At 35.9% G+C, this 27153-nt stretch overlaps 1 protein-coding gene across 1 annotated transcript; it reads right to left on the bottom strand.

Annotated features, from left to right (window-relative positions):
• Positions 1-2370: 2370 nt before the first annotated feature.
• LOC110442086 (cytochrome P450 4F6-like) lies at positions 2371-22846 on the bottom strand. The gene is made up of 12 exons (XM_021485520.1): positions 22807-22846; positions 19294-19471; positions 18246-18393; positions 17064-17245; positions 15643-15767; positions 13836-13898; positions 12614-12737; positions 9546-9693; positions 8536-8665; positions 6625-6903; positions 6407-6472; positions 2371-5956 (listed from the first exon to the last, which is right to left on the bottom strand). Exons 2-12 carry the CDS (start codon positions 19465-19467, stop codon positions 5851-5853), a joined length of 1545 nt encoding a protein of 514 aa, XP_021341195.1. The 5' UTR covers positions 19468-19471; positions 22807-22846; the 3' UTR covers positions 2371-5850.
• Between the last annotated feature and the right edge of the window lie 4307 nt (positions 22847-27153).

Raw genomic sequence — 27153 nt, forward strand, 5'->3', positions numbered from 1 at the left:
TTTATCTATTACTGTACCAATAAAGCAGTCTAGTATGACACTGGTCAAGCTGCAGCATACAATTATTTTGTGTTGTCCAAGTCCAGATACATTTTACAACCTGTAACAATGGAATGGCTTGAATACACAAATTTAATTTCTAATTTTACCAATATATTGTCAGTTTCAATTATTTTTGGATGTCTTTGAAGTTAGGAAACAATATTCATGAGAATAGTAGTATTCATCATTATATTTCAGCATCCAGCTGGGTGCCCATCGCTGCCCCTAAAATAGTCTCGCAACAGCTGGTACACTGACATAAAAAATACATAAAAAACAGTATCATTTGGCACATTGTTTTATTGTAATGATTTATGCATCTTTTAATTACCTTTACAATGTAAATACACTAGGGATGCCACATGTAAAAATTCACTTAAAGCTTCAACAACAATTATATATCAATTAACAAAAGTAATAAATGAACAACAGTTAATAATAATACAATATTTTGCCCGAAAAACTGGCACTACATCCCTTCATCACATTAAAATTGCTTCACAGTTCACTAAATTTGTTTCAAGACCAACTCGATTCATCACCCCATGAAACTGACCAAAGCAAGATTCAGTCCTTAAATGAATTTTAATAGTATGTTCAGGGTAAACTATAAGGTCACAACACAATGGTTTACATTACAATAAAAACTCTATATTGATGACCTAAATATATATAGGTTTTAAACTCAGAGTTAAAGAAAATAAAAATCATTAAAATTAATAACAACCTATCAAGTCTAAAGGGTCCTTAAAGCATTGTCACACTGTACTGTAGTTTTACCTATAAACAGTTACCTCCCATTAAGGGTCCTTGTCCCACTATACTGTAGTTTTACCTATAAACAGTAACCTCCCCTTAAGGATCCTTGTCCCACTGTACTGTAGTTTTACCTATACACAGTAACCTCCCATTAAGGATCCTTGTCCCACTGTACTGTAGTTTTACCTATAAACAGTAACCTCCCATTTAGGGTCCTTCTCCCACTGTACTGTAGTTTTACCTATAAACAGTAACCTCTCCTTAAGGGTCCTTGTCGCACTGTACTGTAGTTTTACCTATAAACAGTAACCTCCCATTTAGGGTCCTTCTCCCACTGTACTGTAGTTTTACCTATAAACAGTAACCTCCCATTAAGGGTCCTTGTCCCACTGTACTGTAGTTTTAACTATAAACAGTAACCTCCCCTTAAGGATCCTTGTCCCTCTGTTCTGTAGTTTTACCTATACACAGTAACCTCCCATTAAGGGTCCCTGTCCCACTGTACTGTAGTTTTACCTATAAACAGTAACCTCTCCTTAAGGGTCCTTGTCGCACTGTACTGTAGTTTTACCTATAAAAAGTAACCTCCCCTTAAGGATCCTTGTCCCACTGTACTGTAGTTTTACCTATAAACAGTAACCTCCCCTTAAGGATCCTTGTCCCATTGTACTGTAGTTTTACCTATAAACAGTAACCTCCCATTTAGGGTCCTTGTCCCGCTGTACTGTAGTTTTACCTATAAACAGTAACCTCCCCTTAAGGGTCCTTGTCCCACTGTACAGTAGTTTTACCTATACACAGTAACCTCCCATTAAGGGTCCTTGTCCCACTGTACTGTAGTTTTATCTATAAAAAGTAACCTCCCATTAAGGATCCTTGTCCCACTGTACTGTAGTTTTACCTATACACAGTAACCTCCCCTTAAGGGTCCTTGTCCCACTGTACTGTAGTTTTACCTATAAACAGTAACCTCCCCTGAAGGATCCTTATCCCACTGTATTGTAGTTTTACCTATAAACAGTAACCTCTCCTTAAGGGTCCTTGTCCCACTATACTGTAGTTTTACCTATAAACAGTAACCTCCCATTAAGGGTCCTTGTCCCACTGTACTGTCGTTTTACCTATAAAAAGTAACCTCCCCTTAAGGGTCCTTGTCCCACTGTACTGTGGTTTTACCTATAAAAAGTAACCTCCCCTCAAGGATCCTTGTCCCACTGTACTGTAGTTTTACCTATAAACAGTAACCTCCCTTTAAGGGTCCTTGTCCCACTGTCCTGTGGTTTTACATATAAAAGTAACCTCCCCTGAAGGGTCCTTGTCCCACTGTACTGTAGTTTTACCTATAACCAGTAACCTCCCTTTAAGGGTCCTTGTCTCACTGTCCTGTGGTTTTACATATAAAAGTAACCTCCCCTGAAGGGCCCTTGTCCCACTGTACTGTAGTTTTACCTATAAACAGTAACCTCCCCTTAAGGGTCCTTGTCCCACAGTACTGTGGTTTTACCTATAAACAGTAACCTCCCCTTAAGGGTCCTTGTCCCACTGTACTGTAGTTTTACCTATAAACAGTAACCTCCCCTTAAGGGTCCTTGTCCCACTGTACTGTAGTTTTACCTATAAAAAGTAACCTCCCCTTAAGGGTCATTGTCCCATTGTACTGTAGTTTTACCTATAAACAGTAACTTCCCATTAAGGGTCATTGTCCCACTGTACTGTAGTTTTACCTATAAACAGTAACCTCCCATTAAGGGTCCTTGTCTCACTGTACAGTAGTTTTACCTATACACAGTAACCTCCCCTTAAGGGTCCTTGTCCAACTGTACTGTAGTGTTACCTATAAACAGTAACCTCCCATTAAGGGTCCTTGTCCCACTGTACTGTAGTTTTACCTATAAAAAGTAACCTCCCATTAAGGGTCCCTGTACCACTGTACTGTAGTTTTACCTTTAAACAGTAACCTCTCCTTAAGGGTCCTTGTCCTCCTGTACTGTAGTTTTTCGTATCTACAAAAACTTCCCTGTATAGTTTGTTTTGGATAAATGTAGCACAGTTGGGCCAGTACTCTTCCATTGCGACCAATTAGCTCAATCGGTTAAAGGGATAGTTTAACAATCTGAGATCAAAGGTCAAGGTCAAATCGAGATCAAAGCTTCGTAGGTCAACAAGGTAAGGTTTTCTATTCCGAAACAATTTAAACAGTTTCAAATGCATCGTTATGTTTTGGCAGTGAAGTGGGGATTGTAAGATAGGACAAAGCTAAATCCAAACAAAGGCCAGTACTTTGTAACCTACCTTAAAACATTGTCAAAAATTAAGCTTGGGCTCATCAGAGAAAAAATAGGCTACAAAATGAAATCCAGAATACCAGCATGACAAATTCACCAGTATTGTAAAACTCAAATCAAGCAAAAGTCATTTGCAAACATATTAATAATATCACTATACATTTATATTTTCCAAAAACGATTTTAGAATTTTTGCCTGTAATTACAACTGGTGTACCGATAACTGACCAATTTCAGTTGTCAAATATCAGAAAATCAGGAATTTCGACTGGTTATGTGATTGCAGATTTTTAATGAAATTAACATCATAATAATTTTGACACCAAGGGCCAATTTAATCCTATTATTTTATCAAACAATTTCTTTCCAGGGCTCCAATTGACAAAAAATATCAATTCATATAGATATAAATGGTTTATACATTGTATAAAACTAATATTCAATTTCTAAAAAATTACAAAGATAGATAAATAAATCACAATTTATATAAGTTTGATAATGTATACATTGTTCTTTGGTTATTATTATACACATAATACTACCTGTAATATGAACTAGAACACAAGAACACATCCTAATCTCACTGCATTTGTTATCACCTTCCGATCTGAAGGCAAATTTAACACGATAGTGTTTTTTTGGTTTTTTTTAAGTATATGGCACATGTTTTGTCACTATTTTTAGTAATGGGGAATTTCTACTGCTTGCGGTGTAGGGCGAACAAGGACTCTGCCAGTGAAGGGCGAAAGTTTAACGGGGCGAAAGTTTAACGGGGTGAAAGTTGGCGAAAGTTAAACGGGGTGAAAGTTGGCGAAAGTTTAACGGGACGAAAGTTAACTTCGTAGAGTGATAATGCTGTTACGAATCCAAATAGAAGTATATAGCTTCATGGAAACCTCGGATGTTCATCAAATTAAATAAATTTGTACTTGCTTCACAATAGTTATGAAACAAGCTTAAATTTTATCAACTTACATTAATCACTCTAGATCTTGTTTGCCGGATGAAAACCGAAATGGTCAGGCAGGTGACCCCATTCCTTTGATATCTAATATAATCAGGGAATCAAACCAAAGTCATTTCGGTGAAAGGCAGCTCTTCTGTCTACTGGGCCATCTGACCACCCACTGAATGCCTCTGTTACAGCCTACAGTATAACACAATATTTACGTGGGCAATAATTTTTGCAAGTTTGACCCAAAATTAGAAAATTAAATTTACATGGATTAAAATTTTACGATCTTGACATGTGAAGGAGCTAAAGTTTTGCGACGCTTTAGCACAGAGACAAACATTCGGCATATGAAGTGTCAAATAATCAAATGAATAGGCTTTATGACAGCATATTGATCGAGTAACATTATGTAAGTGTATTTTGCTAAACAAATCATCAAGAAAACCATTAGATGTGTGATATAACCTATTCTCAAACAACATTACCGTTTATGTTTGTGAACTGTCACAACCTCATTTGCTCAGGACAAATTAACTGTTACATGTATGTTTATTATCGTGGCTCATTCAGTGGATCACATTTTCACGACCACGTTACTGACCCGCAAAATCATGAAAAATATTGTCCCCGCGGAGATACCCTGCTCTACAGTATCACACCGGGATTGCATGTACATCAGTTGATAGATACAACTTTTACAGGTATTCCATTATATTTTTCAAAACGTAAAATTTACAAAAACATCATATTTATGGCACTGATTTTCCAGTTGATTGTTTACATCAATACCACAATATTGGTATTACCGGTACATCACAATGGTAAATGGCACCTATTTATTTACCATATCGGTGGTTCCATGACAACACTTATACCAACACCGTGTCTGTTACCCATACTTTTGGATTAAGGACAATTTATATTAGCTGTAAATGCACAGGCATTATAATACCTTTGGAACCATTTTGGCATAACCATTCAATTATCATCCATTAATTATATTGAAAAAATACATCTGTATAGGGATTTGTTTTAATTTGAGGAGCTTCAATCAGTTCATAAAGTTTAATGCAACAGGATTGAATTTAAGATTTTTTTTATCATATAATTTTTCTTTCCTGTAATTAACAAATTTTGTAAAATTTAGAGTTACCATGCCACAATTTGTTGGAAAAACTGTGGTTAAAATTGCAGTCATTCCATAAGTAATATATTTATAAGTATAGTGGGATGAAGAGATTTAAAATTTTGATGACTTAATGTCATTTTTATATTAAACCCTACAATGTCCTTTCAAGGTCAAATACAGTATATATTTCCTATAATTATTCATCTTTGAGATTAATTGAAATTAAACATGGTCAAACTGCTCATCATGAAAAATCCTCACTTAACCTTTCATCTGTATAATTTGTGAGTGTTCTATCTGACCGTCTCATAGTTGGCACATCTATTTATACTATAGCACATATTGTCTTCATTTTTCTGGTGATTTTTTTACTTAAACGTTGTTCTCTTATGATGAAGTTGAAATCACAACTTCCTTGTTTTTGTCAAATGTCAAAACTTTCTTGGTTTGGTGAGCCTTTTGATTACAAAACTCACCAAACATCACAATCTTCTTTAGTTGGTAAGGACTGGTGTTCCAGATGACAACAAACAATTCTTGGCTTGGAAAACACTTGGATGATATTGTACATGAGTGTAATAAACAATATCACAACTTCTTTTAGACAAAATCACTAATTCCTTAGCGTGGCAATCACTTTGAAGATAATACAAATACTTTGAAGACAAATTAAGATGACATCACAAATTCCTTGGCTTGGCAAACACTTTGATTCCGTTTTCAGATCGCATCACAATACCGATCTTCTTAGATACTGCATGGTCGGGGTCAAGCTCAAAAGTGAACCTGAATGTTAACAGTTACACAATTCTATTACAAAATTAATGTCACTCAAAGGACAAAGTAAAGTTTCATCAACATAAAATCAGTTTGCAGAGCTAGGATCATCATAATACACTGATGTCAATTATATTTGATTTCAAAGCTTTTATCCCTTAATTGGTATGCAAATTTTACTGATGGCAGGATAATCGTAATTTTGCACAAACATTCAAAGTCTATATAATTAATGGTTCTCCCTAGTAAACATTATTCAGAACAAATAAATGTTACTTCAATGGAATTTCAATGGTTTTAAATACTTGAAAAACTGTTTTTGTCCAGACATTCATCCACTACTAATTGAGAAAGGTCCTTCGGTACATTAATTATAGGACTTCAGCTGATATGAAACATGCATGTTGTCAATTTTCCAGTTTCATATCCCTCTATTTGCTGGAGCTTATATTAACATACCTTCTTAGAAGTCGAGCAAGAGTGACTTTTTGTTCATTCATGGCAAAATGTTGACCTATGCAGTTTCTGAAACAGAATACTGGGTATGATTATGATAGCTTTTCAAATTGTTTCTGAATTTATGTACAACAAAATCTTGACAAATAGAAGTTCATCTCTAAATTTTGGACAAAATTTACATTTGACAACCTTGGAGAATTTAAGAACACAAACACTACCTAGGCCCTGCTGAGAATGGCACAAATGCATAAAAGTCACGGCCAGCGGTGTTCTCCGGAAGGAAGCGTTCCGGTCGGAACTCCATGGGTTCATCCCACACGTCTGGGTTATGGTGAAGGTTGTATATCTGTATGGCTAAGGAGGTTCCCACAGGTATGCGATATCCCTCCACCTCAAACGGCTGGGTGGTTGTTCGTTGTATAAAAGACACTGGTGAATGTAACCTCAGGCCTTCTTTTATACACAAAGTAAGCTTTTCCAACTTTCCTAAATCGCCCCTAAAAATATTTAATATGGAACATTCAGTATCATATACCTCATTACTATAAAATTCATTTCAATATTATATGTGCAAGACAAAAAATTAGCTAAAATTATCTTTTTTAATGACAATTATTGGAACCCTGTGAATATTTTTCATTGAGATTATAATTAGTAACAAGAGGCCCAATGGGCCTGCATCGCTCACCTGGTATAAATCTCACACTTGCAACCTTAAAAGTGATCTAAAATAAAGCTACAGGCAAAATATCAGTATTTATGATTAAAGTCATTCAAAGAACCTGTTAAAAGATTTTAAAACATTTCACCCCTGTTACTTTGAAAGACTACCAAGTCATTATGTTGAACAAATTGTATAGCCTTATACATTTAAACAAACTTTGTAGCCCTTCATCTCAGCAAGCTACTGGCCAAATATCATCACCCTGTGCATTTTGGTTATTCAGAAGAAGTTATTTAATGTTTTTCACATATTTGACCCCTGTGACCTTGAATATAGCTGAAGGTCATTCATTCGAACAAACTTGATAGCCCTTTATCCCAGCATTCTTCTGGCCAATTATCATCACCCTGTGCATTTTAATTATTCAGAAGAAGTTGTTTAAAGTTTTTAACATTTTTGACCCCTGTGACCTTGAATATGGGTGAAGGTCATTGATTTGAACAAACTTTGTAGACCTTCATCTCAGCATGTTACTGGCCAAATATCATCACCCTGGGCATTTTGGTTATTCAGAAGAAGTTGTTAAAAGTTTTTAACATATTTGACCCCTGTGCCCTTGAATATGGGTGAAGGTCATTCATTTGAACAAACTTTGTAGCCCTTCATCCCAGTTTGCTTCTGGCCAAATATCGACAACCTAGGCCTTTTGGTTATTAAGAAGAAGTTGTTTAAAGTAAAATATTGACGACGGACGGACGACGGACGCCGCACCACGGCATAAGCTCACTTGGCACTGTGTGCCAGGTGAGCTAAAAACTAGAAAATGTCTGTAAGACATAAATGCGGGACCCCTGCTGCCAAAAAAAATTGATGATTGTGAAATTAGTTTCAGTGTTCTATAAAAAGTTCCAACCACTTTGATCTTGATACCCTGAAAAATGCACACACAGAAGGTACTACACTTAAAGTTGATTTTAATATTCATATGTTTTTTCTGTATGTTATTACCATCTCCATAACATATTGAATGAAGTTGCTAAGTGTTTAAATTGAATCAGTAGATGATTTTCTATATATAGCAACAGTGACCTTGACCTTGATCTTGGATCCCTGAAATACAACGATTTCCGAAGTATACTCATACTTGACCTTTGTATAAAGTTTGACCAAAACCTGTCAAAGAATGAAGTTGTTAAGTGTTTACATTGAATCGGGACGGGACGGGGGGACGGACATGGGTAACACTATATGCCCCCCCATTTTATGGTGGGGGCATAAAAATTGACAATGTGAAACAAGAGTGGGAGTTTAATTTGAAGAAATGCAAGTGACATACAAACTTAAGGTAGAATTAAAAAGGAGAGAGGTAAACAGTAGGATACTGTATTTTGATAATCCCATAACAATCCTCAGACGTAATAATGTCTGATTTTACCTAGTAACACAGATGTCAGCTGCTACCTACCATTCTATGTTGTCCGAGTCTCGTCCCTCCAGGACACTGTCCACCTCGGCCTGTATCTTTTGCTGCCACTCGGGATGCTGGGCCAGCGAGTACAGTGTCCAACACATGGCACTAGTTGTGGTGTCGTGTCCTAGGAACACAAAGGTCCCGGTTGTTGTTAGAGTATCTCTAATACACCAGTAACATTAGGCCGATCAGACCATTACCGATCACTTAAGCCAGCATCCCATTACCCAGTAAGTAAGCTATCAGCTTTGACAAACTGACATAAGGACAGATATATATACCATATTTACTGGTGATAAGCCCATGCCCGGTAATAAACCCACCCTCCACTTTTCCTTACTTTCCGTTTATGCCTGGAATTTATAAGCCCTTCCCCAGTTCGTTGGCATCGGTGATTTTTTTGTTTTTGTATATATTATGGTAGAACCTTGTTACTAAATCACTGCTTTTAAAATGGAGTGGTAGAGAAGTAAGTGGCACATTACAATCTATCAGTAACAAATTATCGCGAAATTAAAACACTTTTTTTTTCTCATACATTTTTACAACAAAATAAACAAATACAATTGGCCGAAAGGGCCTGTTTGATCAAATTGATATATTTAAACCTGAACTGCCAGTATCCACCAGCAAATTAAAAGTCTACAGTGTCGTATTTGATTTCATCATTTATACAATTCTTCTGAAATACCTTTAAATTTACAGCCCTTATCACCTTTTTTAATTGCGAGCATATATTTCAAAACATTTCCGAAAATCCCTGAAAATTTACGATAATTGATCACCACCATTGTTCTTGTTTATAGTACGCACTCCTTTTTTGAAACTTTCCTTTTTCCTTAAAAAAGTGTGCACTTTACGCAAACTTTTAAGGTAATAGGCATTTGCCAAATATATAAACCATTGACTTTATAGTTCTTAATGCCAGATGATCTAAATTAAAGAAAATTCATCTTATTACCATTTTAACACACCTGTTATTATGATACAAAATGTGTATTTACCTTCAAAAAGAAAAGTGTCAACTTCATTACGAATTTCTAACGGTGTCATTCCGATGTTGTTTTCATCTTTTGCTGTTAACAATATATCCAAGAAGTCCAGATATCTGGATTTGCGGCCATTTGTTTGAGTTGGTAGGCCCTCTATTTCCTGTTAATGAAAATAATATGGCTATGTGTATCATGGGTCACTGACAAAATATAACAAGAGGTAAGTTCATCTGTGTCTTACGTCCTATTAACACCTATGATCATTTAAGAACATTCCAAGTTTCAGTAGTGGAGGAAAAGTGGAGTTCCCGGAGAAAAACCACCGACCTGCATTCAGTACCTGGCGACTTTCCCACATAGGCCACAAACCCACAACCCATATATGCCAGTGGTGGTAAGTTAGTGATGGTAGACGCAGTTGCCTTAACCACTCAGCCAACGTGCCCCCCCCCCCCAACAAAGAGTACAGTGAATATTACATACTATACCTACAATTGTTGATTAGTAGTTCATTTGCTAACAGCATTTTCTATAATAGGTTTCCTATTGAAATAGGTAGCATCTTCTATGTAATTGGATTTTAAAGAATAAAATATATTTTTAAAAGAATTTTATTATCAATATACACATGAATAGGAATTGACCTTCAATGACCTTGACCTTTTACAAGATACCTTAACAATACTCATAGATGTCTATCTTTTAAGAAAATAATACAACTTTGATCTTTGTCAAAATAACCCGAAAAATATAGACGTCTAGACCTCTTCTCAAGTACTATTCAAACTTTATTCTGTACATACACGCTAAAAAGTACTGCTTGAGTGACTCAAAATCTGTACAGTCAACATTTGACATTCTAGTCAGATTGAGAGTTTCCCAGATAAATAAAGCAATGTTACCAAGGTTTGACTACTCCAACAGTACTGTTAGAGGTTTACACGGCGAGATACTTTCAGCAACATCATATCCGATAGAAAAAAGGCAGACCAGCGGCCTCTTATGTTATAGGAGTTGATTGGACTGTAGTTCAAAAATACAATTTTTTAAGATTTTTTGCTTTATTACTTACAACTGATTTTTTCAAAGCATGAAAAATCAAACACAGATAGTTTTAAGGATCTCCGTCCCTCTGCCTTGTAGTACAAATGTATTTGTATAGTACCAGCACCCTCTCCTTAATTTCGTTTTTAGAATATACCTTTATCACAGTGCCAGTACACTTCTGTTGACCAGGTAGCTAGCTCAGCCAGGTTGAGTGATAACAACCTGATGTCCAGGGTTTGAATCCTAGGCCAGCCCTGCTGATGGTGTTGGGTTTTTTTTTCATCAGAACACTGTTGTTGATCATTATTTGGTTTATTTCATCTCTATATTCTTTCATAAATGTTTCACAAGGTATGCTTTACTTATCAACACTATAGTCATGCATGCAAAATCGGTTCTTGTCTCAAAGTTACAGTTTACAGATGTGGTACAGGGATCCTTGAAGCGATTTACACGGGATACAGTCTGTATAACAGAGTGATTTACACAGGATACAGCCTGTATAACACAGTGATTTACACGGGATACAGTCTGTATAACAGAGTGATTTACATGGGATACAGCCTGTATAACACAGTGATTTACATGGGATACAGCTTGTTTAACACAGAGTGATTTACACAGGATACAGTCTGTATAACACAGAGTGATTTACACAGGATACAGTCTGAATAACACAGAGTGATTTACACGGGATACAGCCTGTATAACACAGAGTGATTTACACGGTATACAGCCTGTATAACAGAGTGATTTACACAGGATACAGACTGTATAACACAGAGTGATTTACACAGGATACAGTCTGTATAACACAGAGTGATTTACACGGGATACAGCCTGTATAACAGAGTGATTTATATGGAATACAGTCTGTATAACAGAGTGACTTACATGGGATACAGCCTTTATAACACAAAGTGATTTAGACAGGATACAGCTTGTATAACACAGAGTGATTTACACAGGATACAGCTTGTATAATACAGAGTGATTTACACAGGATACAGTCTGTATAACACAGTGATTTACACAGGATACAGCTTGTATAACACAGAGTGATTTACACAGGATACAGTCTGTATAACAGAGTGATTTACACAGGATACAGCTTGTATAACACCGAGTGATTTACACAGGATACAGTCTGTATAACACAGTGATTTACATAGGATACAGCCTGTATAACACAGAGTGATTTACACAGGATACAGTCTGTATAACAGAGTGATTTACACAGGATACAGCTTGTATAACACCGAGTGATTTACACAGGATACAGTCTGTATAACACAGTGATTTACACAGGATACAGTCTGTATAACAGAGTGATTTACACAGGATACAGCTTGTATAACACAGAGTGATTTACACAGGATACAGTCTGTATAAACGAATGATTTCCACGGAATACAGCTTGTATAACACAGAGTGATTTACACAGGATACAGCCTGTATAACACAGAGTGATTAACACGGGATATATATACAGCCTGTATAACAGCGTGATTTACATGGGATACAGCCTGTATAACACAGAGTGATTCACACGGGATACAGCATGTATAACACTGGGTGAATTACACAGGATACAGCCTGTATAACACAGAGTGATTTACATGGGATACAGCCTGTATAATACAGTGATTTACACAGGATACAGCTTGTATAACACAGAGTGATTTCCACGGGATACAGTCTGTATAACAGAGTGATTTACATGGGCTACAGCCTGTATAATACAGAGTGATGTACATTGGATACGGGCTGTTTAACACAGAGTGATATACAAAGGATACAGCCTGTATAACACAGAGTGATTTACACAGGATACAGCCTGTATAACACAGAGTGATGTACATTGGATACAGCCTGTATAACACAGAGTGATGTACATTGGATACAGGCTGTTTAACACAGAGTGATATACAAAGGATACAGCCTGTATAACACAGAGTGATGTACATTGGATACAGGCTGTTTAACACAGAGTGATTTACATCCACATGGCATGTCTTCATGTTGATACTTACAAGTGTCTGCTGCCGTTTCTTGATAATTTCCTCCGCTACAGAATGAACGTAATCACTGTACCTTTTGAACTGTCGGCCGTTACCAGACAAGAAGTAAACAAAGTCAGAGAAATGAAAGATGTTCCTGAAATATAACACACAGAAAAAAATTCAAAATATCATACTATAATTTACAATATTATCCTTTAGATAATGCAAGGAACACTACACAATTGGATATATCAAATACTAAAAGTGAGAGACAGATTATAACATCCCAGACAGTTTAATCCTTTCACCACTGTAGACTATAATGGAATCTGCCAAATCAATACATGGATGAGTCTACTAAAGTAACATAGGGGTGAAAGGGTTAATATCACTCTCTAACATATTCAATTTCTTCCTCAGAAACTTGCTTAAGCATAAAAAGAATGTGAGGTAAACTTTCATTAATGTTTTATATATGAAATATACCATAATTGTTGGATGGTTCTGATCTGAATCTGTTAAAGCAATCTGAATCAAATATATTTATGATCTTTCAATTTGTCAATTTCTTCAATCTGATGCAGTGATATATGTATAGATTAAATACGTCAAAAAATATAATAAACATATCTACAAGTCACCTGATAGAGGTTATTTGTTCTTCGGTAAATACTAATAATCTGACAACTGTTACACCAATATGAAACAAGAGGACCAGAGGATATATATCACACACCTTGATATTTAAGCAATGATTGCAAAAGATTCTCAATGACAGTAGGATGCCAAATATGATCCCAGGGAAGTGGCCATTTCCCTGGGCCAATCCAATATTTGCATCCAAATCTTCATGCTCAGTAATTGTATATACATGTATCAATTATCATAAGGTAGGGATCTCAAAAGGTGTCCATGTCCTGCCCCAGGGACTAAGTCTCTAGGGGTGTGACCAGACCCCAGGGTCAATTTAATCATTATTGTGTTCGTCTCTTTATACAATGTAGCCCAATTGTCTTTTGTGGCCCTATTCCTTAACTCCCCAGGGGAGGGGGCAGCCCTTTCAATTGTACATGTATAATGAGGGATCCTCACCACCTGAGAATTCCTCCATCCAAACATGGTTGATTGCCATCTTCTAGTTCCAGAAATGAAGTTGCTTAAAACAATACGGTCAAATGACCTCTAGGTAAGCTAACAATGCAGTGACACTTACAGTGACCTTGTGACTCAGAGGTCAAAGTGTGATACTTACAGCGACCTTGCAACCCAGAGGTCACTGAGTTTATTCACGGCCTTCACATATGGATGGCTATCTCTGTTAATGTAAGAAAAGGTATGTCTGTCAAAATACATTATGTATTCAGTGATTACAATAAATGTAATGTATTTCCGTTCAATTACACAAATACAATAACCTAAAATATTTGTAAAAATTTGTTAAGCCCATTAATTATCAACTTCAATAATTTGGGTATTCAAACTATCACAGTTTATGAAAATGAAGATTAACTTCATACACTAGTATATATGTTGCAGAAGCAATAATTCACCATTTTACCTAATGTTGCAGTAGACTAGTTATAACATTCAAGTGAATGTGTTTAGGCTATAAACAGCTGCTATCTGTAATGTCACATGTTACATTTGGTCTTTTAAACAGGGATCGACTTGATACAGAGGTGGACTTGATACAGAAGTGGACTTGATACAGAGGTGGACTTGATACAGAGGTGGACTTGATACAGAAGTGGACTTGATACAGAGGTGGACTTGATACAGAGGTGGACTTGATACAGAGGTGGACTTGATACAGAAGTGGACTTGATACAGAGGTGGACTTGATACAGAGGTGGACTTGATACAGAGGTGGACTTGATACAGAAGTGGACTTGATACAGAGGTGGACTTGATACAGAGGTGGACTTGATACAGAGGTGGACTTGATACAGAAGTGGACTTGATACAGAGGTGGACTTGATACAGAAGTGGACTTGATACAGAGGTGGACTTGATACAGAAGTGGACTTGATACAGAGGTGGACTTGATACAGAAGTGGACTTGATACAGAGGTGGACTTGATACAGAAGTGGACTTGATACAGAGGTGGACTTGATACAGAAGTGGACTAAATACAGAGAAAGTCTTAACACTAGGTCATTTCACACAATGGTAGACTTACCTGTAATATAAAGGTGGTCTTTTTACAGAGGTGCACTAAATGCAGTTGGCCTTTTTACAGAGGTACACTTAATGTGGAGTTTGTCTTTTTACAGAGGTGCACTTAATGTGGAGTTGGTCTTTTTACAGATGTGCACTAAATGCAGTTGGCATTTTTACAGAGGTACACGTAATGTGGAGTTTGTCTTTTTACAGAGGTGCACATAATGCAGATGTGGTATTTATACAGAGGCACACTTAACAGAGGTGTTCTTTATACAGAGGTGCACTTAATGTGGAGTTTGTCTTTTTACAGGGGTGCACTTAATACAGAGATAAGTGTTTGACATAGATGCAATTAATACAAAGGTGGTCTTTTTACAGAGGTGCACTTAATGCAGAGGTGGTGTTCATGCAGAGGTGCATTTAATGGAGAGGTGGTCTTTATACCAAGGTGTACTCAAAACAGAGGTGGTCTTTTTACAGAGGTGGCCAATTGCCAAGTTGTACTTAAACAGGAGGTGGTCTTTTTACAGAGGAGCACTTAATGTGGAGTTGGTCTTTTTACAGAGGTGTACTTAACGCAGAGTTGGTCTTTTTACAGAGGTGACTTAATGCAAAGGTGGTCTTTATACATAGGTGCACTTAAAACAGAGCTGGTCTTTTTACAGAGGTGCAAAATGCAGAGGTGGTCTATTTACAGAGGTGCACTTAATGTGGAGTTTGTCTTTTTACAGAGATGTATTCAATGCAGAGGCGGTCTTTTGCTAAGTTGGACTTAATACAGAAGAGGTCCTTACAAAGTTGTGGACTTGATACATTACAGAGATGGATTTTGTGTAAAAGAGGTATATATATATAAGTGCTGTCTTAATCTTGATACAAAGAAGCTTGTTCTTACCCTAGAACCTGACAATCACTCTTGTATGAAAATGCACACCTAAGTATGTTATCCAAGGAAGCCATACCAATATAGTTAAACAGTTCAAACGATTGGCCTTTCTTACAACAGTCCTCCACTTTTAACTGAAAAAATAAATGTTAAACACTATGAAGAGATTCACATGTTGTTTCATACCTTTTTAACACATACATATATATCTCGTTAGGCATATTGACATATGATTCTCCCATCTCTGTGTATGAAGGATACACATGTCCCATGTGGGACTCCCATGTGAGATATACAAGTGTATCCCACATGGGTGTGCTCAGTGACCTGTACTATTATGACGTCACAATCAGTTGACTCACTGATGAAATATTGCCCTCAGCAAGTGATACCACCTCATGAGTTTTTAAGAATTGTTGTACAAGCTTGCCCTGGAGGTCTTGTGTTGTGTTTTAAATTTGAGGTACATGTATACATAATACATATGGCAATTTTTTTCTGCTCTTCTTAAATATGGCTTTAGTTTGTGTATACGTTATCTAGAAATGTTGCCATTTTTACTGTTGCATTTGTCTGCGACCAGTTTTATTAAAATTTTATTTGAAAGGTAGAAGAAAATTGGAGTCAATGATCAAGTACGCAAGTATCACTTGGATATGGATATTCTACACCCTAAGGTAGAATATATTGTTATAATATTTATGCAGATATCTTGCTTAAAAAAGATACTTCAACAATACGTTATTACTGTATACTTGTAAATTTTCACTGCAAATGAACTTTTGCCTTTTTCACTCTTTCCAATGAGGGCAAATTTATTATAAAAATAAATCTTAGTACACAACATATGACATATGGTAATCACATCGGCGAAGGGTCAATATTTCCTCCTAGCTTTCTTAATTGCCCATGCACGCATTGGATTACATCTACAATCTTCTGTAGTTAACATGCGTACATATTGTGTTTTATTTACCAGTGTTATGTTCACACACAGCTAACACAGGAATTAACATATACATATCCTACATTGTACATGCCTATATATACATTCCCACTGCAAGTTCCTCTATGAGCACTACCAAAAGGAATTGCATTCATAGGGCTATGAAAACATTTGGATCAGTGTCATTTCGAAGCTTCTCGATCCGCCTCAAATAGCATGAGACAACAGCTGGAAGCAAACATTTTGATGACATTAGAATGTTCCAGGAATCTCGTTAGCACTGACAACATGAACACTTCAATGTCGGTAATACAAGGGAATATCTGTATTCAGGTCAATAGTTTATACAAATTAATGATGTCAATATACAATGTAAGGATTGAACGGCATTTTTTTTCAATGTTTAGGCGAGAATGAAATTGAAAAAATGCCATTCAATCCTTGTATATGATTTTTTTCTATTACAAGATATTGAAACACTGACCTGTAGAACGTCTGAGATCTCATTGTAGACGGTCATGTACGGCTGTAAGATATCAAAGTGGAAGGCAGGTGTGAGCAGTCGGCGGTTCCTCGCCCACCGTTTCCCATTGGCCAGAAGGAGTCCATCTCCAAGCCAACTCTTACCCAACACATAGGACGTACCAACTTCAGTAGATTTTGGTTCTGTACAAACACAATGTCAATTAACTCCAATCACCCTTCCTATGGCATTAACACTATATACCATTAGCTACATAACTATAACACCAATACCAGGTACACAGGATGTAGGTTTACATGTAGGTTCAGTAAAAACAAAATGTCAACTTAAAATATCTATCTTCATATTGGGCACTCTCACTCTAGGTACAAAGGGATTGAGCACTCTTACTCTAGGTACAAAGGGATTGGGCACTCTCATTCTAGGTACAAAGGGATTGGGCACTCTCACTTTAGGTACAAAGGATTGAACACTCTCACTCTAGGTACAAAGGGATTGAACACTCTCACTCTAGATACAAATGGATTGGGCACTCTCACTCTAGGTACAAAGGGATTGAACACTCTCACTCTAGGTACAAAGGGATTGAGCACTCTCACTCTAGGTACAAAGGGATTGGGCACTCTCACTCTAGGTTCAAAGGGATTGAGCACTCTCACTCTATACAAAGGGACATAACTCTACACACCAATACATATTTATAGAGATACCAACCTCAGTAGGTTAAGGTTCTGTATCAACAATATGTCAGTTCAAAATATCAACTTTATATTCAGCACCCTAATTACAAAACAATGGACATAACTCTGGAAAGCAAATGTACCAACCTCGGTAAGCTTAGGTTTTCTACCTTCACAAATCACTCTCACTATCAGACAAGGGACATAACTCTTCACAGACATTAATGTAAGCACTAGCTAGCCTGTTAAAATATTCAAAAAGAAATTCAGGACATATATATTATTGTCACATATTTTTTTGTCATTACAAAGGCATTTTTGTGAACACAGAATCAACAGAATATATATATTATAAGAAAAGACAGCACAGACAAGATTTACAGTAACAATCAAACACACAGAGATAACTTATGTGTATCGTGTAAACAGAGAACTGGATATATATAGTTTGTTTTTCATTTGTAACTGTCAAGGTACATGGTAAAATATGAAGTTGTTTTACCTGAAGACTTCAGTATGAACTTGACAGATTTGGGATGATGGCAGATTAATACACAACGAAAGAAACTGATCCAAATTCTATGGAAGAGCGGATACTGCTGTGTACGGAGCCTCTGGAAAGCCAAGCCCTTTTCATTGGGTCCAGGATACTGTTTAAGCATATAGAAAATATTTTTATATACCCTTCCGTCTTAAACCAGTTCAATGAGTGAGCGATACAGTATTCAGGACAAATTTGAGTGAAGCAATATTTATTTGTTACAAATCTAGGTTTAAAGTTTGATTATTAAGCTTTAACCCATTCACCCCTGAAGTCATATATATGAACCTTACCAAATCAAAGACTGGGAAAGTCCAGTTTAAATATGCAGGGGTGGATGAGTTATAATCTAGAACCTGTACTAAGCTATATCCCAAAATAATGCCCTATAACATGCATGATGGCTGAGATAAAGTTGATAAAGCATGATGTATATCTCAAGATCGCTTGTTTGAAGAGCCAGCAAGCATTAACTAAACAATTTGCACTGATGGTAAAGCAAGACTTTTATGTAAATATTATTCATTCACATCCGTGGCATTATTGGTTAATTGCTGTTTATTGATCTGATACCAACTATTGGTATATTGTTGTTATTGTTGTATTATCAATTGATATTGTTACTTTTGTATTGGCAACATCAATAACTTTAAAAGCGATGCAGAATATATTCTGGTTACAGTTTGGTGAAACTATTTCACAGGATTTGTTTTGTATCAAGAAAAAACCAAGTTTCTAAAGCCTAGATTTGTTTTTGGGCAGTGGTGCTTGGATACTTAAGTAAAATAAAATTTTAAATAGATTTACAGTGACCAATATATGGAAACAATTTACCTAAACATAAAAATATTCAGAGAGCTGGAATAGCAAAACAAAAACAGTGCAAGAACCGTTTTGATGTGGTAGAATAGAAATAATAACTACGTACTGTCAGTATATTCTAAGATTTTTTTGATTTTTTTTAGAAAATGAATAACAAGATATTGATGTTAGGAAAGTCAATATTTACCAGATGCATGTGACCCCAGAACCAATGAGTGTCCCTGCTCCCAGGGAGCAGGTCATAATCTTCCCTCCAGCGAGTATACTGAAGGGAACTGTGAATCAGTTTACAGACAAGGACCACACCTAATGTAGCTGCAAACACCAGAGATAAGTCCGGGACATCCAACAGCAGATCCATCACACTGAAATTGAAAATGCACTGTTAGTGACATTTGATGAACAAACCCTTAATTTTGTAGGTCACCTCCACATGAAATTTCCATTTGTTTAATTAACATATAATCCAAGTTTAATGTGACAAATTGTATGATTGTAGATAAAAGTGTAGATAAAAACTGTAATTAAAAAGAAAAAAACTGAATTAATTTTTGTACAAAATTAGAATTTCTAAAAAATGTTCTGAAATATAAAATTCAAAACAAAATCTGTCTCAGGTAAAAGGAAACAAACAGTACTAACTACTTTGATTTATTGTATCATTTTTGAAGCAATTGTTTTCAGCTTGATAGAAATATCTATCTATTTTTTTGCAACGGAACTTGACTTGGTTTATCTTAGGCAACCTAGTAGCTCAATTGGTTTGAGCGTCAGTCTACAGTTTAAAGATTTTGGGTTCCAATCCCAGTCTGGCCATACATTTTTCCTCCCCTGTTGCAGTGGTGCCTGTGACCAGGCCTTGTTTCAAATACTTAGTTTACTGTACACTTTGCAAGTGGATGGGGTAACCTGGGTTGTAAATATTGTTGTCTTATGAGCAAAGGCTCTGAAAAAGGATGGAGGAATTCAAATACAGTGGAATCTGTAATAAGCGACCACCCAAGGGAAATTTAAAAAAACGGTCGTTTAATAAAATCGGTCATTTAATAAAGTTTGACCATATTTTGTAAACAATCGTCTATAACCAAACGACTCCTTATTCAGACAACTGTAAACAGACCCCAAGCGCACATTTACACATGTATGTACAGGTGGTTTAAACAACATCGTTCAACAGATCAGGTGAATAACTAAACAATAAGTTGAGTGATAATTATGACAGTAAACAAACAAACAACTAGGAGTGTTTGGAAGAATTGTCACTTTACTCAGAACAAACGATCGACGGACTCATGGAGACAGGTTGAAGTTCTCAACTTACACGACTGAGTTTTCGGTAATTACCATGATGTAAGCTAACTTGTTACGAAAGGTATTGTTGTAGAAATCATAGCGGTTCCTGTGTTGGTCCAATAGATGGGTTCACATGAATTATTCCTTTATTTTACGATTGAAAGTGGAAAGAGTCCAGCAGAACACTGATTCTCTCACTCCTACTCCTACCAAACACTTCATTCCAGAACTACCTGTAGACAACAATCCGTCTCCCTAAGAACCATCTGTGACTGGAATAAACTGCCGTCTGCTACCGTAAAGTGTAAGACAACTGACTCCTTTAAAGCTGCCCTCCTATCTGCTCAATATTAACTTCTTTTTTTCCCCTTATTATGTCACTCCCCCATCCTTTCCCTTCGCAGATCTCCGACATAATCTTCAGCTAGATGAAGTAGGTCAGTATACAGTAGAAGTAGAAGACAATGCAGTTAAAAAATTGCGCTTAGAAGCCGACAGCATGTTGCGAAGTTCAGGGATGTTATTAAAGGCTTTTAATATTAATTAGGAATTAGAAACGATATGTGTGCTAACATAAACATGTTTAGTGTGCAGTTGTGCTGATATTTAGTGTTAATTTCGCACGAGAGTGCTGTCGTAAACATCTCTAAATAGACCCAATTTCAAGATTGAAAACCTGCCAGTGTACTTCATCCAATCAGATGAGGGATATTGTAGGGTTAAAGATTACATTGCCTAGCAGGACACTCGCGCAGTCAAAATGGTTTTGCTCAACTGCGATACAATCAACAATATCAGCAGTTAGAAAAATGACTTTTTATTTGTTTCTGCACACCAATGAATTTATTATAAGTTTAGAAATTGGTTTTGTCCATTTTGTTCACTAAACTTGGTGAAGATCGTGAAGTAGCCCTTTGTCAAATGTGGTGACAAGTCGCAAATATGGAGTTACACAACTATTTCAACGACCGTTTGGTATATTTTCGTCAAACATGGTCGCTAAAATGTATCAAATGTGTCAGTATTTGGTGGTCACTGGTCGCGTTGGACAGATGGTTACTTTATACAGTTAAATTACATCGTAAAAACGGTCGGGAGGAATGAAAAGTGGTCACATAAAACAGATGGCCGTTTTATGCAGATGGTCGCTTGAGCAGATTCGACTGTATAAAGGAACTGGACAGGGTTGATCAGCGGCGACCATGTAGCTCAATTGGTCAGAGTATTTGTGTAGAGGTCACAGGTTCAAATACTTGTCTGGCTGTTGATTTTTTTCTTTCCTGTTACATATCTATTGAAGATTTTTTTTTCCACTGTCTGAGCTTTCTGTCAGTCGATGGAGGTTCCAAGAACAATCTACATATCAACAGCCAAGTTTCAATCAATGCACAATGTTACCATCTTATACGATTTGACCTCTAATGCCCTTTCAACTGAAGTGCAGCATGCTCTCTAGATCTATTGATACCCACAATTTTATACAATATCAGATGGGTTTTTTCTTCATCATTATTTACCTAATTAACAGCCCATTTTGTTACACTACTCTAAATTGTTTTGCTACCCTAAAGTTTTTATTGGCATTTATTGATATACAGTATTAAAGTCAAAACTCTTGCTTTATATGTAAGCATAAAAAAGGTGAGTTCAGCTAGGTTGTGGGTTTTTGGTCAGGACTGTTCTTATTGACAGAAACAAATGCATGTGGGTTGACATGGGCTATTTATATAGCTACTCAGAACACACTGAAAGCAATTGAGGTGGGGCATTTGTCATTTTCACAAAGATTTAGCTAACTGAATTAACATAATGTATGCATTATAGCATAGGTGTTTGAACAGACGAGACTAGTATGTGTACTGATTCAATCAGTGATTGTAGGAGATCACAAGACATCCTCAATCATGACCCCAAAACTTGAGTATGCCATGACACAGGTGCTCGGGTTCTAGAATACATGTGATTTATAATCGCACCCGACAGGATAAAGCAACCCCTTAAACGAAAAAAACAAGAACATGGAATTTGTACTAACTTGCCTGTCATCTATCGTGCATTGTTATATCATAGAATGCAATTACTCTATGTTAGAGGTTGCAATATGATGCAATATAATAATCAATGTAAAGGGCCAGCACCGATCTGATCCTTATTAATTTGTATCTGTGTGACGTGGACAAGCGATAATATATCTTATTTATTCCAGAACCCGAGCACATGTGTGCCCCCAGAGTTTCCTCTGGCCCCGACACCAGACTAAGACATTTTGACCACGAGTGTCATACAATAGGCTAAGTACTACGTATTAGCATATATAGTATAGGCCTATATATGTTACTAATTTGAAAAGGGCACCGTGATTTCAGTCAGTCAAGCTCTGAAACACATATTCGATGTTATACAATACCTCGTTATCTGCAGTTTTACTTTCTGGCGGTGTCCTCCGAATATTGATATAGAGTTATCGGTCCTGCTCTATAAACACTTCCTGTCAATTTCAAGAGGCCCAATGGGCATGTGTCGGAACAAATCAAGAAGTTGCCTAATGTGGCATATATATCGTCCTTATGTTAAAATTCATTCATTTGGCAATGTATAAGCATTCTGTGGTACAATGTTGTACTTAAAGTTCTACATACAAAAGGAATTAAAGACAAAGACTATATGTTTGTTTTGAACATAAATTAACAGAAACTGAAAACTTATTGTGCGAGCGTTCGAAAACGTCTGTTTCCTTTGACAAGCAAACAATGCAAATGCCCAGTGTCTCGACTCTAAACCGTTGAAAACAACTCACTGAGCCCCAGTAATCCGAATCGAGTAAACTCGTCAGCTGTCGTAAATCAAAGAGACATTTCGCCCAATGTGTACTCAAATACTAAAGGCAGTCAAGGGGCGGCCTAATTAAGTGGATGTTAAGATAGGGTCATAAATATGACTCGGCTGATGGTTGCGACCACACATCCGAAAGAAAAACTGCCGAAAGAGGATAAATCGGGGGTGTTCTTTTTGTAAATTAAGTGTCTTCTTATGCAGTTTTCACTAGATTTAGGTCACCTTAACCTTCACCTTTAGATAAATGTCAAGTAAGCCAATTTTGCAGGAAAATCTTGTCTGAATTGAAAATTTCAAATCGTTGAAGGGAGTTCGTTGAAATTTGAATGAAGTGCAAATGTATTTCGGTTATCATGACTTTACATTTAAGTCTAACGTTAAAATTAATGTTCTCAGCAAATACTACACATTGTATTTGTACATGCTTAAATTTGTTCACAAAGATATATGGCAAGCCAAGTTGTCATTTATGCATGGAGCAATGTTGATCCAGTACTTAACCAAATTATATAAGATATCTTATTTAATTATATAAGATATCTTATATACTTTATGAGATATCTTATATACTTTATAAGATATCTTATATAATAAATGAGATATCTTATATATTTTATAAGATATCTTATATACCTTTCTTTATAAGATATCTCATAAAAGATATAAGATATCTTATAAAGAAAATTAAATGAGATATCTTATATCTTTTAGAAGATATCTTATATAATATATAAGATATCTTATAAACAAAATTAAATGAGATATCTTATATAATTCGGTTATAAGATATCTTATAAAGAACGAGATTTGAATTTGAGATAATAAACCCTCCTCCACAGCGCTCGGTAAAGCATTAAATCGAAAGCCTTAGTTTCGTACGTATCTCTTAACCGGAAATGAAGTATGTGAAAGTGAAAGTAGGAGTTTAATGCCACCAAATAGGTCTGGTTATAGCGGTATTAACATTATTTTAAAAGGTTAAGCTTTATAAAGTAGATGGGGGGTAAGTGGTGGAGAAATGGATGTTCCTATGTATTTCATAACTGAAGGAAAACGATCCTACTGCATGTATTACTTACAATTTATTCATTAAAATGTTTTATCTTGATTTTCTTCACGGATTTCCTCTAAATGTTTTTAAAGAAATTTGATAAAATTGTAATATTACCCGTACAAATTCACAGACAGGTAATTGACATTAAACATATTAGGAACATTTATTAATTGTTTCGGCTGCTTATCACAGACCGCATTAAAGCCATTTTGGTCTCTGTGGAGTATAACATATAGATAGACATGGGGACATTTTTTTTTATTTACTGTTTCAGACTGGTCATACACCTGTATTTATTATCACAGACAGGCTATGTATCTTTAATTATATTGTTTCAGATAAAATTGTTTTAACTATCACAGACATTAAAGAACATACTTATGTATTTGTAATTCTATGTTCTATCAATATACTGTAATGTAAGGAACATTAATTCATTGTTTCAAACTGGTTATAAACTTGTATTTACTTATACTATTACAGACAAGAAGTAATATTTCATTATTTGATACATATGTATACAGATAAGTGATATTTCATCATCAGGTGCATGTTCTTTAAAGTCTTTGAGATATTGATCACTTATAAGATATATTTTGTAGAGATACAATTGTATTTTGTGACCTAAAAGGCATTTCACACAAGCCAGATACATGGTAACACTTACAGCATGTCTGTAGTAGTAATTACATGTGTAATACCTGTCTGTGATAGTATATACATGTGTAATACCTGTCTGTGATAATATATGCATGTGTAATAACTGTCTATAGTAGTAATTACATGTGTATTACCTGTCTGTGATAGTATATACATGTGTAATACCTGTCTGTGATAGTAAATGCATGTGTATGATCTGTCTGTGGTAGTAAATACATGTGCAATACCTGTCTGTGATAGTATATTCATGTGTAATACATGTATGTAGTAGTACATGTTTAATACCTGTCTGTAGTAGTATTTATGTGTAATACCTATCTGTGATAGTATATGCATGTGTAGTACCTGTCTGTAGTTGTAATTACATGTGTAATACCTATCTGTGATAATATATACATGTGTAATACCTGTCTGTAGTAGTAACTACATGTGTAATACCTATCTGTGATAATATATACATGTGTAATACCTGTCAGTAGTAGTAACTACATGTGTTATACCTGGATGTAGTAATATATATATATATAATATATTGCTGAGCATCAAAACTTGGATACACTTTTGTTAGAAAGACTTGTCCTAACTCAGTGCCTCTTTTTTATTATAAAACACAACAAAGATATCTTTATAAAGAATTATTGAGAAGGTTATATAATGATTTGTATACAGATTATACAAACTAGTAAACAGGGTAAATAAGAAGTGGTTTACAGAGTATATAAAGAATGGTATATAGAGAGTGGTATACAGGGTACATAAAAAGTCCTTATTTATTTAGTAAGGGTATCCTCTATAATACAGCCTCATTGCATAAGGTACCTGTATTTATCATCTCTATTATATATAGTGTATTGACTCATTTTCCAGAAGATACAATGTACATGATACAAAGTATATACATGGTATATTTCCGGTAAAGAGGAAAATAAGACATTTCATCTTCAAAAACCTGTAATTGTAGCATATCTCAGGTCTGAAAAAAACAGAGGCAAATCAGTCACTGGGCCAGAGCATTTGGGTGCCAATAGAGGAAGTTTGGGTGTAAAGATAATTAAGATCCCCCACCATGTAACCATCTGAATACATCCATGCTTACATGATTGGCGCCAGGGTCCTGCCCTGCCACAAGGGGCTTATAGTCCCCAAATTTTACATGAAATCAGTAAAGATCCCATCCAAATGCTGCTGGGCATGCAGAGGAAAAACACTCATGATACCAAGATAGTCCCTAATGGAGCCCACCCCATCCCTGAGGACTTACTCCTTCAGTCATAACATGGAAATTGTTGAGATCCCCAAGCTGATATTTCCTGTATGGTAAGAGGTAATCAACAACTTTTAATGAAAAATATTATTCCAGGTGAGCTATTAATAATGTGCCTGTGCTTCTTGTTCTTGAGAGGCCACAATAAGGGAACATAAATGGGAAACTCCAGCACAAGCAAACATGTTATATTTCCTGTGCATGCAATCAATATGAACCAATATCAGACAACTATTATAAAGATGAGGTACCTTACCTACAGAGAATATGGACCTTACATATACCTCATGTATATGTGCATGCATACAAGATGTACTTGATGTATAGGTGTAATCTGATGTATAGAAGGTATATATATACCTGATGCATGGAAGGTGTATATATATACCTGACCTATAGGAGGTGTATACCTGATGTATAGAAGGTATATATACCTGATGCATGGAAGGTGTATACCTGACCTATAGGAGGTGTATACATGATGTATAGAAGGTATATATACCTGATGCATGGAAGGTGTATACCTGACCTATAGGAGGTGTATACATGATGTATAGAAGGTATATACCTGATGTTTAGAAGGTGTATATCTGATGTATATGAGGTGTATATCTTAAGGTTTTTTTTATCAATTGTCGCCCTTTTACTCTTGGGGAGGGGATACATTTACATGATGTGATCATGTGGACGCTAAGGGCCTGAGGGGCGGAGCCAAAAGGGGCCAAAATAGCTCAAACAATAATTGTCTACTTCCAGATCCAGATATGTTAAAAAACCTTCTCATGGATGGAAATATCCTGATGTGCTTAATCAAAATGTGAATTTCACAACCCCTTGGGTACTAATTCCTCCCTGGTGAGGGGCAAAATTCCCTGCTATACATATATATATATGTAATTTTTATTTTTGACATATCACAACAACAAATAACAATTGCATTA

The sequence above is a fragment of the Mizuhopecten yessoensis genome, unplaced genomic scaffold (assembly GCF_002113885.1).
Source record: "Mizuhopecten yessoensis strain PY_sf001 unplaced genomic scaffold, ASM211388v2 scaffold716205, whole genome shotgun sequence".
In the NCBI taxonomy this organism is placed as follows: domain Eukaryota; kingdom Metazoa; phylum Mollusca; class Bivalvia; order Pectinida; family Pectinidae; genus Mizuhopecten; species Mizuhopecten yessoensis.

Excerpts from the sequence above, each read along its gene's own strand:
- LOC110442086 (XM_021485520.1), bottom strand. The coding sequence starts at position 19,467 with ATGGATCTGCTGTTGGATGTCCCGGACTTATCTCTGGTGTTTGCAGCT. Across the intron at positions 17,246-18,245 it reads GTTCATACTGAAGTCTTCAG|AACCAAAATCTACTGAAGTT; the intron begins GTAAAACAACTT and ends GTGTTTGTACAG. Across the intron at positions 5,957-6,406 it reads CTTGCTCGACTTCTAAGAAG|GTTCACTTTTGAGCTTGACC; the intron begins GTATGTTAATAT and ends GTTAACATTCAG.